At 42.0% G+C, this 13,834-nt stretch overlaps 2 protein-coding genes across 5 annotated transcripts in view; both read right to left on the minus strand.

Moving 5' to 3' along the window:
* ERGIC3 (ERGIC and golgi 3) overlaps positions 1–3,751 on the minus strand; it is a 28,526-nt gene extending 24,775 nt beyond the window's left edge. For 2 of the 4 annotated variants that reach the window (XM_085302664.1, XM_085302663.1), the window contains exons 1-4: positions 3,625–3,751; positions 3,452–3,522; positions 2,934–3,021; positions 1,552–1,671 (exon numbers count right to left, since the gene is read on the minus strand). In XM_085302664.1, the coding sequence (XP_085158790.1) occupies positions 1,552–1,671; positions 2,934–3,021; positions 3,452–3,522; positions 3,625–3,712 (367 nt within the window). In that variant the 5' untranslated portion in view covers positions 3,713–3,751. The remainder of the gene's footprint in view (positions 1–1,551; positions 1,672–2,933; positions 3,022–3,451; positions 3,523–3,624) is intronic. The other 2 variants (XM_085302665.1, XM_085302666.1) reach the window with 2 other exon arrangements.
* Positions 3,752–4,555: 804 nt separating this feature from the next.
* The window catches only part of CEP250 (centrosomal protein 250), a gene marked incomplete at its 5' end in the record, with an annotated part of 39,868 nt that continues 30,589 nt past the window's right edge, over positions 4,556–13,834 (minus strand). The window contains 5 exons of the mRNA XM_085302677.1: positions 4,556–5,237; positions 7,569–7,616; positions 7,770–7,883; positions 8,320–8,475; positions 11,600–13,828. Of these exons, the coding sequence (XP_085158803.1) occupies positions 4,950–5,237; positions 7,569–7,616; positions 7,770–7,883; positions 8,320–8,475; positions 11,600–13,828 (2,835 nt within the window). The remainder of the gene's footprint in view (positions 5,238–7,568; positions 7,617–7,769; positions 7,884–8,319; positions 8,476–11,599; positions 13,829–13,834) is intronic.

The following is a 13,834-nucleotide window of genomic DNA, read 5'->3' on the forward strand; positions in this document are numbered from 1 at the left end:
AAAATAGTAAGAAAAGCATCCAAGTACTGTTATTTAAACTTTGCATATATTTTGCTAAACTGAAAATGACTATTATTATAGTTGCAATTTAAATAACTGACTGAATGGCAATGTTACTAAAAGAAACTGATAATCATACAGTTTAATGAAGACAGGTGGATTCTTCTGATCTAACTTAAAACTTGGAGTGTAAATATTTCCACCTGAACTAGTCACGTGTACTTTTTTCAGTCAGTAAAGAGGAAAATACTTGTTGCATGCAATGCATTTGACCTGTTTTAAAAATGCCTTTTTTTTTTCTCCCCCTGGTAGGTAAAATGAGTTGCTTCTAGAAGTTCCTCTTTCTCTGCATTGATTATATAGGGAATCAGAGCAACAAACCCAATGTAGTAAGCCAGATGCAGACTGGTAATACGTGTAAAGAAGGAGGCAAAATGTTAACAGAGAATTAGATGCAGAAAAGCCATTTTTGCCTCAACACATTTAATTTGTAATGTCATAACCTCTAAATACAGAAAGGCTACCAAGTGACACAGTAACAGCACTGCTTTCCCCACATTCACAGAATCAGCAAGGTTGGAAGAGACCTCTGGAGATCATCTAGTCCAACCTCCCAAAGACTTCCTGGTGCTGCTGCCACTGGGGCTTCAACCCAGGACCTTCAGCATGTAAAGCAGATGTGATAACCACCACACTATCCCTCTATCCCATTCACATGTTAACTGGAGAAATCATCATACCTAGGGACTGCTTACCTTAACTTTCCAACTTCAAAAACAGAAGAGTTAGATCTGAATGATACAAGTCATCAAATTCACTGTGTGCTGATACATATATCAGAACTATACTATCTCCCAGAAAAGATAATAAGGATCCCATGTTTTGGAAAAGAAAATGACAAATTAGGACAGCACCTTTGTTAGATTACAATACTGCTTTCCAGAATTTGTTTCTGTTTTGTACTCAAGCACAAGGATGAATCATAGTGTGTAAAAATGCAGGTAAAGAGTTTGTGCAGCCAAGGAATACTTATTATGGCTTGTAACTGACAGGTTAACTAAATATATTTATCAGATATTTACTAAGCCATATGAAATAGATAAAGTAAGATGAAAACATAGGCTTAAGCGTTCAGTCTCTGGAGTTTTCTCTGGAGAAATGCTTTTTCTTCTAACCAGGTTGCTTCACTTTGTCAGCCCATTGTAACATAAAGAAATGACCAAACTCAAGTTTTGATAGAAGAGCTGCATGATTTCTAGTAATAAAGGACCATTAACAATGCTGTTTTACTCCTGAAGTTCATCTGTGACTTCTTATCATAATTTCAGAGTGAGTAGGCAAAGATTTACCTTGCAAAAGCAACAAGTGTAATAGGAGTTTGCCTGATCTGCCAGTTAAAAGATTTGGATGCTATAAACTCTTCTTTAAAGAGTTTATGGTATTTTAACACTCTTCAGCTGTCACTTGTTCCTGTGAAAGTCGAAACAGGCATACAATGATGGAAAGTCACCACTAGAGCATTCATCTAAGAAAGGTGGAATAATATATTACCATGTCTTTCAGCCTCTGGTGTCACACGATTGCCATCTTTATCCAAACGCTGTTTAAATAGGTTGTGCTCTACGTCCAATTGCTGTTCTCCTGCTACGTCCATTGCATCAATGCTCAAATCTGAAACCAGTAAGCATGCAAAGTGGTTTATAAAAGCCAATTTTTTATGTTCTGCGACAGTCTGAGGAAGGATACATGACACCTGCATCCTTAATGACTCCTCCAAACAAGGGGGCTGGTTTGGTGTACAAGAAGGACTATTTCCAACTGCCACAGAAATCGTTATCCTTAAGGGTAATATACTTAGGCAAAAAGAAGCAGAAAAACAATTCCCCCTTCCCTTCCCCCCCCCCCAAAAAAAAACACATTTGTACAAACTTCAGTACAGAAGTTAAGCTGGAAAATATTTGAAAGTTGCCTTCCTAGCTTTATCCTCTCACTCTTTCTACCCACTTCAGCATCAGCGCCTTTCCTGGTGAACCCTTATCACAAAGAAGATTCAGGTCTGTGATCTTGGCCTAGCACCAAGGTACCTTAAGGCACTTGCTGGCTAAGTGCTCTCTTATAAAATGTATAGCTTCTCTGCAGAAAATCACAGAGTCTTGCAATCCCTCTGGCCTTCCCACTCCACTTTACAAGTGAGTAAAGAGCAGTAAAACCTTGAGTGATCAGAAAGAAAGCAGATTCACTACTTTTAGAGCCCAACAGACTATCCTAAAAAATTACTACAACAGAAAAAAAGGCAGGGAAGATCAGTGGACTTTCAGATAATGTGCAGAGCAGTGATACACAGTAAGACTAGCCACAGATATTTTAACAAAATTTGAAAACACTAAATCTTCACTCACTTTATCCTGCAACTTTACTTTAGTAAATTAGTACTTYTATTTTAGATAAAAGCTATTCAGATTATTAATACTCATTCCAATTTAAAAAGCTGTGGAAAATGGCTGTCACATGCCTTTGGCATTACATTCAAAAATTAAGCACAAGAATCATGGAAAAGTTGTCCCTGGTCAAGTATCTTCCTAAGGAGACTCTGAAGTTCTTCAGCTACAACACAATGAAATCCAGAATCACAAGCAAGAACTGCACCAGCTTTTCCAGTATCACTGAGCGTTTTGAAAAGTACATCATACATACAAATAATGTTACCCACACTTATAATCTAGAAAAGTGATACTGTGAGACTGGTAGTGCTGGGATAAGCACCACGTGGRCCTCGCTGAAACTGCTACATAACCACAAGGAATTACAAATTCCTTATTGCCCACGACACRAGCTGCAGCAGAGCGCTCAGAAGCACTAAGCGCACTGAGTACGCTGGGCCTTCAGCAAGTACAAAAAGCGTCTTATTCCCAGTGCTCAGAAATTTCACTCACAAGCACAAGGCATATGTGGAAAGACAACATCTATATTGATCTTCAGTTTATCTCCTCTTGATTTATCAACATATAATTCAGGATGAACCTAGGAACAAAACAAAAAGACGTTCTTGTTTCATTTGCAAACACCTCAGAAGGCCTCCTTCCCTTGATTTGTCTGACTCAGGAGCTACGGTTTTTAACACGTGGGATTTGAGAGATGCATGGGCCAATACCCTCCACGCTACCGGTGTTCACTAAAATTTTACCATTAATATTACTTTCAAAAAGCAAGATAATCATTTGGGGATTTTTTTTCAAAACCATTCGCTCTTTGAAGACCACGGAGACGGCAGAAGAGACATACAAAACCTGCCCTGCTTCTATCAGAGACTCACGAGAGACCAGCAGCCCAGTTTGGCTGCCGGTTGCTCTTCCAGGAAGAGCAGCCGCTCGCTTCCCTTTCTCCCCACGCTGCACGACACCTCGGGCAGCTTTTGCAGAGCACAGCGAGCCCGCAGCCGCCCGCCACTCACCTCCTTGGTGAGGTAGTACTGCAGCTCCGAGAAGAAAAGCAGCACCATGATGAGCCCGCTGACAACGGTCACTGTGCGGGGGAGACGAGAGGCGCCATGAGCCCGGCGGGTGCCGCCCGCCCGGCCCCGCTCCCTCCCGCCGCCCTTCGCCTCCGCCCGCCCCGGCGCCTCACCGAACGCGCCGCCGAAGGTCTTGATCCGAAAGTCTTCCAGGGTCTTGGGGAAGGCATCGAACCGCTTCAGCCGCCACAGCGAGTCCATGGCGCCGCGCGACCCGGATCCGAAGCTGCCTTCCGGCGCCGCGGCCCCGCCCCGCCGGCGCGAGCGGCCTGCAGCCGAGCGGGGCTCGGGGCGGGGGCGCGTCTCGTCTGCTCCAGCTTCTCCACCACCTGCGTGGAGGAAAGCTGATAGAAACGTACTATACTGCGGCCACTGAATGTTTAAAAACAAAAGAGAACCTGAAAAATCCATTTTTCAGTCAGTTTGTTCTAATTGTCTATTGCCTCCATGTTTTAAAGGTCTGGAGTTTCAGTGCAAGTCACCTCCAGCAGGCACCAGGGCTTTTTTGTACTGAGAGAAGAAAATAAACCCCTCCTMCTATACCTAAATTACGTGTTTCTGACTTGATCTCTGGCTTGTATTAGCCACCATTTCATTTCTATAACACCTCACTTCCCTCTCTCTCCAGTTAAGTCATGCAAAACCCTGTAATGGCTTATGAGACGCGAACAACTGCTGTGATCCCTTCCTAAGTCCGGTACTTACCTACCACTTGGTTTTTCCTAGACAAGGCATATCGTTCTGCAAAACTCAAAAGCTTTTATTTGTAAACTAAGAGCGCCCCAAAGCCCTCACTAATCTGTCACTATGAGACCTCCAAACGTGGCACCTTCCGAGGAAGCGTACAGAAGAAAGGACTCCTAAGGCAGGGCAGCTGCTTCTGTACGAGAAAAGAAGCCGCCTTTGACGAGACATCTCTGTTTTTCTGCCCGCAGAATAGCGAGGAGCTCATCACTAAGTTCAGCACAGAAAAAAACTGATCCATGTACTGAACTTAAAAGAACCTGAAGGAGGAGGGGGAAAAAAGTCAGGGCAGGGGCACTGTTCTGGAGAAATAACTTTATTGAAAAAATAAAACAAGACAAAAAGTCTTTGTAAACAGCACATAAATTGATGGGAAAAACCTAACTGTTGGAGAGCCACCTAGATGCTGACTAGGCATGCTGTGATGGAGTGTGTCAGAAAATGAAGACACTTTTACCACTTCAGCAGGTTTATCCTCCTTTTCCAGGCCAATGACCGACCTCATCTGCACAAGCTAGCCCCAGTCTGTCCCATCACTGCTCCTGCTGGATATCTCTTACACTGAACACGCTGCTCTGAACTTCTCTCTTACCTCAGGACTCATGTTTTCATCAAATCCCCCTGCCATGGTTCACCTGCTACAGCAGGTCTCTGACTTTGTTCCTGCTGATGCCCTTCGCTGTACCTTGTCTGGTTACTTCAGCTCACCACATCTGGCTGCTCTGGCTGTTGAATGCAGTGGCTGTCTGTCAGAAGACTGGTGGTCCACAGGTATTAGTGCCAAGTTATGATTCAGAGACCAATCCAGCTTCTGGGTCTCTGCCTCCAGAACAGCAGCTTTGGGCTCCCTGACCACAGCTGCTAAGGAGTGGGACAGCTCTTGGTGAAGGTCTAGCAGTTCCTGGCTGGTCTTTGCACAGCATTCAACATAGTCCTGTTTACATTTTCGTTCTTGTGCCAACTGCCGCTGCAGAAAGGACACCTAAAAGAAGCAAAAGGCTAAGCTCAGATAAGTCCACCTTGTTACCATCATCTTTAGTTCCAAGGTACCAGTTGTCAAGGAAGAAGCCCCCTCTAATTCCAGCCCTGCCAAACACTGTCCTTGTTGAATGGGAAGTATAGGTTTCCAAAGTCACACTGAATTGAACTTAGATTATGGTCAGTTCAGGTTTCTTTCTAGCGTACCATACACATGTACAACACTGAAATATTACATGTATATTAAAGCAAGAGGTATCTTCTACCAGGATTTAGTAACCTAACTTTTTTCAAAAAGAGAGATTTGTGCTACTGACACTAGTTCCATATTCTTTTTCCTCAGCAGGACTACCARTCACTCAAACACTGTATAAAAGGTTGTTCAGGGGCCAGGTAGTAAAGAACCATTTTGTTACAATATAGCTAATACTTTACAGATAACACACACAAAAGGAGCAAACTCCTATTTTTCCTAACTTTACAGCATTTTACAACATCAGCAGAGCACAATTTGATGAATAGGGTCAGGAAAAAAAGAGCTCTAAGGGACTGCTGAGGCCTTGAAAATCCTCAAAATCTTTATCTGGTGATGAATAGAGGTGTGTCCTCTAAGCTTTTTGGTGCGAGACAGATCCTGATTACCCTCATCTCCTGTCTAGGTTCGTAGGGCAGAGCAGCCACAGCAGTTCTGGCATGGTGCCCTCTGCCTGCTTTGCAACAGATGCCAGTACTCATTGTGCTTTGCTGTTCTGCAGAAAACTGCTTAAGTCAGTGGTTTCATTCTATTTTCAAAGGGGCGATACCGTCTATGTCCTTTGCCAATGGCTGTGTTCCACATGGAAATTCAATCATCAAATTCAAGCTAAGGACATGAAAATAGTCTTTCCTGGAAGATGAACGCAAATAACAAACAATTCCCACATGATTTTTATGGCTTATGGAACCTGTTACCTTTGAATTACAATGCAAAGCCCTTCAAAATAAAGCCAAAACAGAAAAAAAGTAGGACTCTGATTTGCTGAACATCTAGGACCAGATGACCAAAAAAGGATTTAGCATGGCAGCACCTGTAACTTAGGTAGCCAGCTTGGGAAGGGAAATCAGTTTCACTGGAAATTCTAGTGCTGAATTAGAAGGCAGTAATGCACTAAGGAGATAGCATATAAAAAAGATGTCAAAACAAATGATATCTATAGGCTAGGGAAGCATTCTACTAAAGAGAGGGACAAATCTGAAATTTCTCTCTGAAATAACACAGGCATTTTTTTGAAACTGGGCTTTGAAGCTTGCAAAAACCTCTCATACTTTGGTAGCTAGCTCAGAGAAATGAGTGGGAGAGTAGCTAACTGCTGCTTAGAATGTCTCCCAGGAAGTGGGACATCATATTTCAGTTCCTGTTTCTCATGGCCAGGAGTGCCATAACTAGCCAAATGAGAACAACTCTCTGATCAGAGGACCTTCATTTGCCTGCTGAAGTAAGTCCACAGGGCAGGTAAAAACATAAAAGTCACAAGGGGAAGGAGGTTCATTTACCTATCTGTAGTAACAGAACTTCAGACACCCAGGATTCCCAGTAAAAATGTCTTTAAATGATAACTTGCTGCCTTCAGCAGTATTCTCACTGTTCCAGACCTAAGCATCACCTTGTACTTTACCTACATATTATTTGCCTTTTGCCCTTAGCAAACATGTGAACATTCATATCCTCGGGGTACAAGGGTGTACTTGACCCATAAAAGTATGTGGAAGAGAAATCTGGAGACCTCTGATATGGCCAAATACCATCATCATAGGAGACAATAGGGTTCAGTAGACGGAATATACATTCTTACACTGATAAAACAAATACCCTTAGAGTGCTTATGCCTCTCAGTCAAATACTGGGATCATGATTAACACAAAATAGCAAAACAGGACTAACAATTGCCTGAAAGCTATAAGCTCTAACACTGCCTCAGATCTTTGGAACTTCAGTATGATGCAAGTTCCACTTTAATGGAGCAAAGGGAAAATAGGAAAAGTTAACAGAATGAATGAAGGTCAGGGAGATCATTCTTAGTCAATTTTCCAGGTTCAGGTGAGTTCAAGTTTTCTGAATTCCTTGCAAGCCCTTCCCCCCTCACACATTCGACATGATCATTAGGCAAGTCAGAGACTAGATCAAGATGAATGGTGTTGCTTGGCCACGAACAGCAGATGTGGCTAACAGGGTAGTTCCATCACCTTCCTCACAGATGAGACCCACTTAAACAAAACTTGTGTTGCTATGTTATACAAAATTATGCCCACCAGTGCAGCTACAGCAGATTTTGATGAGAGCTTTCCTACTCCTCACCTGGTTCTGTAACTCAGATAATTGTCTGCAGAGAGCATGAGTCTTCTCCTGCAAAGAAAATGCAATGGTTTCTTTTTAGTCTGTGGTCAGGGCCATGGTCTGATACTATCTGATATTAGCGAGGGATGTTGTCACAAGGATTTGCCATAGTTTCTCTGTGTGGTCAGACCCACCTCCCACCGAGTAAGATTTTGTTCAGACCTGTCTAGAAGCAGGCATCTTGTCCCGGTCAGACTCCGAGAGAGAAAACCTGCATGCATCTGGTAGCGACTGACCAGTGTAATCCCTCTTCAGTCTCCTCCGTTCACGTTCCACCTATGCGTTGAATAGGAGAAAGGGTTATAGAAACCTGCCACCAAACAAGGAGCAACAGGACTTCTGGATATCATTGTGAAGAAGGAGATTTCTGTTCAGACTGTTACTTCACCAAAGTTGGGGGCAAAAAGCAGTCAAAATAGGCTATGGAAGGGAAGGAGCAGGGGGAAACAGCTCCTGACACAAGAGTATCAGGAAGAAGTAAATATGCATGTGTATGGGAAAACTAGGGCAAGAGAGAGGACACTTGAATGAATATGTATCTGTGCAGGTAGTGGTGTGCAGGAATGAAAAAGAAAATATGAAAGTGCACATGCATAGGGRCAAGTAGGAGACAGAAAGATACAAGAAGTAGACTACAAAGCACTGTGTGGGGGAACATGTGTGTTTCAGAGGACCATGAAGATTTGCAGGGGGCAATGAGAGCCAGTTTTACCTGCTCAAGAGTCCTTCTGAGCTCAGAGTTGAGTTGCTTCAGCTCAGTTTTCTCATGTTCCAGTCTTGCAACTGCTCGCTGCAGAGATTCCAGCCGTTGCTGCATGAGTCTCTTCTCAGGGAGCCACGACAGCTGCTCTCCTTCAGCAATAGCTTGCTGAGTATACAAAAAGAAGACTATGTGAGCTGGTGCTGTGTAAAGATTAAAAGGACTAGAAACAATAAACTGGGGAGAGTGACCAGCCTCAAGGAGGGTCTCCTCCTGATCCACAAGCCTCAGTAGCACTCTGTATTCCTAGRGACCTGCCTCCAAAGCTCTCTCCCCTCAATTTTTGCACAAGCATAGAAGTATGACAGGCTTAAGGCACCCATGTAACATTTTCCTCCCATGCACACTATGTTCTTTCACTCTTCACCATGAACTTGCCATGTCCTCTCCCATTCTTCACCTGTCCAGACTTTGCCTGCAGTTTTGTCGTGTTCTTGTCACCCACAGAAGATGCCTACAGAAGAGTTTGAGAATAAGACAATAACAAAAGGACACTTCCTAGCCTCCAATAATTTGCAGCTTGGGGGTTTCCTAAGCCACACATGGAGGTATGGCACTCAACAGCCCTGAATGGATTCTTCCTCCACAACTTTGTCCAGTCTTTTTATTTTTTTTACCTCCATACAAACATTCAATATCTGTCAGAGAATACCACAGCTTAAGTACACACTGAATGAAAATGTGTCTGTTTTTTTCTGTACAAGCTTCCTGCTAGTTTTGTTCAGTGTCCTCTGTTCCGGTTTTGAGAGGGTCAGTAAACATTCATTTCCTGTTGAGCCTACTTAATGGTTTTATAGAGATTTATCACGTTTCCATCTCCCTCAGTCACCTCTTTTCCTTACTGAAGACTTACATATTTATGCGTTTCTCATATGGAAGCTATTCGACAGCTTTGATCATCATCTTTGATCTTCACAGCATAATCTGCTATCTTTAGCCCTACTGCCTCTCCTTGAAGACCCAAACTATATGCAATAAGCAAGATGTAGATGAACCATGCATTTCCCCGTGATAAAATATTATGTTTTTGTCCTTTATCTCTTTTTCATTGTATCTAATATTCTGTTTGTTTTCATGACTACTATTGAGTACAAAGCTGTTGTTTACCTATATTTAACCACTGTAATTCAAAAATCTCATTCCTAAGGGGTTACACATCAGCTCAGAGCCCATCACTGTGAATATAATGCATAAAGAATGAACTATTCCAATTTTTATTTCATATTTATCTTTCACTTTCATCCAGTTTAGTTATTTGTTACTATTAGCTGATTTGTTTCAGTTTCCTCTACCGATACTTCAATATGAGACAGATCCTCAGATGTATCCTTACACAGGAACCTCCCTGAACGCCAAAAGCAATAGTGAAATAGATATGAAAGAGTGATGTAGTTTTTCTGTTATTGCCTTATCTTCTCTGAACACTCATTTTATACACTAGCCCAACAGACTGTCTGTCCCTGACATACTTGAAAATGTTTTATTCTTTTTTTGTCTCTTTTGCAAGTTTTCCCCAAGCCATGTCTATCTGTTTTTTTTCCACCTTTAACTACTCAGAACTCATACATTCTATTTTCCATATCTAAGTACAACTTTTGTTTCTTGAAAGATGCCTTTTTATTTCAGACAACCTCCCTCACCCTGCCGCTTAACCAGGTCAGTTTTCCTTTATCCTTCTAGTATCTTTTTTGACTAACTGTTTGTATGCATTAGGACTGGGCTGCCAATACAGTTCTAGAGAGAGCTTCCAGCAACTTGCAAAGATTTTACTGTTTCGTTGCTCTTTTCAATTTGGATAGGATTTCTATTTCTTTTTAAGCCATCTATCTAATTTTCAAAGGGTGAACTACATAAGAATTAAGTGCAGTAATAACACATTTTTGGATTCTTGTTAGTCTTGTGAGGATGTTGAATTTAACTTTGTTGACTGTTATATCATTGTTATAGAACTGCTCTTCAAAAATAACATTACTAACCAATCCCTGTGCACTGCTCAGTAGCTGTGCCCCCTTTTGTGGGTTTGTGATGAGCTGCTTCATGAAGCAGCTTCTGAGAGTACATACAGATTTGGTCTTGACATCATGCCCCAGCATCATCCAATCCATACTGGATGCAACTGAAAGCTCCCATTTTTCCATGTTTCCTGCCCTTGTAGCCTCTCTGCTTACCAACACATCACATCTCAACACATCACAATACCTGTCATCATCCTGATTAGACTGGTGGTAACATGCCTCAAATAACATATCATAGAAACAGACAGAAATATATAAAATACTAACAATAAAATACTGTACTAATATGAGAGTACACTAAAAGTAAAGGCAAAGTCTCAGCCCAATCTGCAGCCTAGGCCATTGCAACTGGCGCAAGAGCYAGATAACTGAAGGTCACCTCGAAGAAAACCACACAAGTTATTCTTCACTCTTTTTTAGACTGCACTACAAGCATATCCTGTATGTGCAATGGAATCTTTAACTCCATTAGCTGGCGGTGTAAATTCTTTTTATATATATATATATATATATTTCAGAAAATTTGTACCTCAAAAATCTATCAGGCCAACTTGAGTTATAGAAACCATCACTTTGTGGAGAAGTGCCTATTCTTAAGAACACTGTTCAAATGCATCTTCCCAGGAATTATAACCAGAGATCTTGTGATAGCCTTACATAATCCCACAAGTAACCAAATAAATTCTTGCTTAATCACAAGCAATAGAATGTTTGTAATCAGAAACAACAGATCCACCTCTGAAAGCATACTATAAGCACCATCAGTGCAGCTGCTGTTCAGTCACCTTTATAAAATTCTACTAAGTTCAGAACATCAGTTTGGTGAACCATGCCCTTTCCTTTTCCTGCCAGAGCCTAACCACACTGTTTTAGCTAAACTTGCCTAGACAAGAAAGAATCTATTATCCATCCCTCAGTTTTGTATTTGATGTAACTTTAACAACAAGCTCTGCCTTGAAGGATCTGCCAAGAGACAGAATAATATATCTTTATAATCTTGATATACAAATCTGCATTGTTGCCTTTTAATTATGTGGTTCTACCAATAGTTCTGAACTTGACAGAAAAATCCTAGCATGTGAATGGTCTCTGGCCTGTGCTATGGCACCTGGATGCAGTTAAAGTTTCTTTGGCCAAACAACTATATATTCAYGGGAAACATCATTAGAATCTTTTACAGGCATCTTAGTTGACTGATAATCAGTCACACTGCCTACCTGAAGATGAAACCGGTCCTTGTCCCTCTCTGAAACCATACTCTGTAGGATGGCTATTTCTTCCTTTAAAGACCCATTGGCCATTTCACTTTTGGTAAGGGCAAGAGTCAGTGCTTGTGCCTTCTCTTTCCATTCGATTTCTCCACTTTCAGTCTGCTTCAAAATAGCAATCACACGCTCCAATTCCTGCCCCTTTACTTTCCTCTCATCTTCCAGCTGTTGGGCTAGCTCGTTCTGCCTTTTCAGGAAATGGTCTCTCTCCTGGAGAACTTTCTTCTTTTCTGCTTCTTCTTCCTCCCATTTTTGGAGTTTCTGAATTTTTTTCTTTAGAGTTTCCCCTTCATCTTTCCATCGCAATGCTGATGTTAATTGTTTCAGGAATTCACTCTGCTTCTGAAGTTCTTGTTCTCTCCCTGTCAGAGTCTTCTCTAAATACCTAACTCTCTCTCTCTGGAATTTGATCTCTTCATCCTTCTTGGCCAGAGTCTGCTGAACATGCTGGAGATCTTCTTGAAGACCTCTCATCTCCTCCTCCTCTAATTGTTTTTGCTCACCTTGAGCTTTGGTCTTTTGTTCTCTCTCATGCAAGACTTCTTCCAGGAGCTTCTCTTGCTCTTTGTGATACCTATTCTCTTCTTTCTTTTCAGTCAGCATAAACTGGAGATTCTGCAAGGTCTTCAGTTCTTCTTCTTTGTGCTGAAGTTTTTGCACAAGAGTTTCATTGTCTTCATCTCTCCTCTTCACCATTTCCTCAAGCAGACTCACTTGCTTCTGGCAAGATGTTAGTGCTACTTTCATGCTTTCTTCACGAAGCTGGTACATGTTAATTTGCTTTGTCTGCTTGGGGAACTCCAAACTGTTGCTCTTCACTGTCTGGCTCATTTTATTTACATCCTCCTGTAGGCCCCTGGCCTGCTTGCCTTCTAATTCTTTCTGCTCTAGAAGCTCCTGGATGTGCTTTTGCAAAGACACTATCTCCTGCTCTCTAGCTTCTAGAGAAGATTCAGCRTATTCTAGTTTATGTAGTAAAGCTTTAGTCTGCATCATTGTCTCCTCTTTTTGCTGTTGAATCTTAGAGATAGCCTCCTCCAGGAACTCCACCTTTCTTTCTCTCTCTTTCAGAGTTACTTTTGTTTCTTGAAGATTTGCTTGCTCAGCTTTGTCCTTTTCCTTGTACTCTGCACATTGCTTTTTAAGGGATACAATTTCTTGCTTTTGTTCCTTTACTGCCACTTTAAGATGTTCCAGAATTTCCCTCTGCTGTTCAGAGTCCTGTTCTTGTTTTTGGAAGGTCTCAATCAGTTCCTTCTGAGATTTAATCACGGATTCTCTTTCTCTCAATACTGCCTTACTGTGTTCCAACTCTCTATGTAACRCTTTCATCTGTTTTTCTGTTTTTTCCTCATATTTCCTTGTTTGTTGCATTTGAACGTCTAGGTGTCTGGCCTTCTCTTTTAAAGTTTCTAATGTCTGCTCCAGTTGGTCACGGACAGTCTTTAACTTGGTTTGCGTGACTTCTTCAGATTCCTGGATTTGCTTTGGCTGCAACTCAAGCTCTTGATCTCTTTTAGATAAAGAAAGTATCACGTTTTCTAATTTACCATGCAGCTCTTGCAGGTACCCATCCTGCTGCTCCTTATACTGCTGAAAAAATCTTAACTGATCCCTTTGAGACTCAGCCTCACCCTCTCTGTTCCTAAGAGCTGCCCGCAGGTGTTCAAGGTCTGCGTGCAGAGATTTCACCTGTTCTTTCTTCATTTCCAGTTCATGGGTCTGCTGAGCCTGAGACATGAGCTCTAAAGTTTTTTCCTTCAAGTTTGCTTTCATATGATCTAGCTCTTCTAGCAGGTGACTTACTTGGGATGTACCATGTTCTTCTAGAGCCATCACCTTCCTCTCCTGGAATTTGATCTCCTGGTCTCGCTCTTCTAGGTCTTTACTTATCTTACTTAGAGCACTCTTCTGCTTTTCACACTGCTCCTCCAGCTCCCATATCTGTTTCTGCTGGGATCTGATCTCCTGGTCTCTCTCCTCCAAGTCCTTCCTGGTATTGTTTAGAGAACTCCTCTGCCTTTCCTGCTGCTCCTCCAGCTCCTGTATCTTTTCCTGCTGTGTTCTGATCTTCTGATCTCTCTCCTCCAGGTCCTTCCTGGCATTGCTCAGAACATTCCTCTGCATTTCATGCTGTGTCTCCAGCTCCCGTATCTGTTCTTGCTGTGTTCTGATCTTCTGGTC

This window comes from Rhea americana, unplaced genomic scaffold (genome assembly GCF_003343005.1).
Source record: "Rhea americana isolate MKP2758 unplaced genomic scaffold, rheAme1 scaffold_190, whole genome shotgun sequence".
Classification (NCBI taxonomy): domain Eukaryota; kingdom Metazoa; phylum Chordata; class Aves; order Rheiformes; family Rheidae; genus Rhea; species Rhea americana.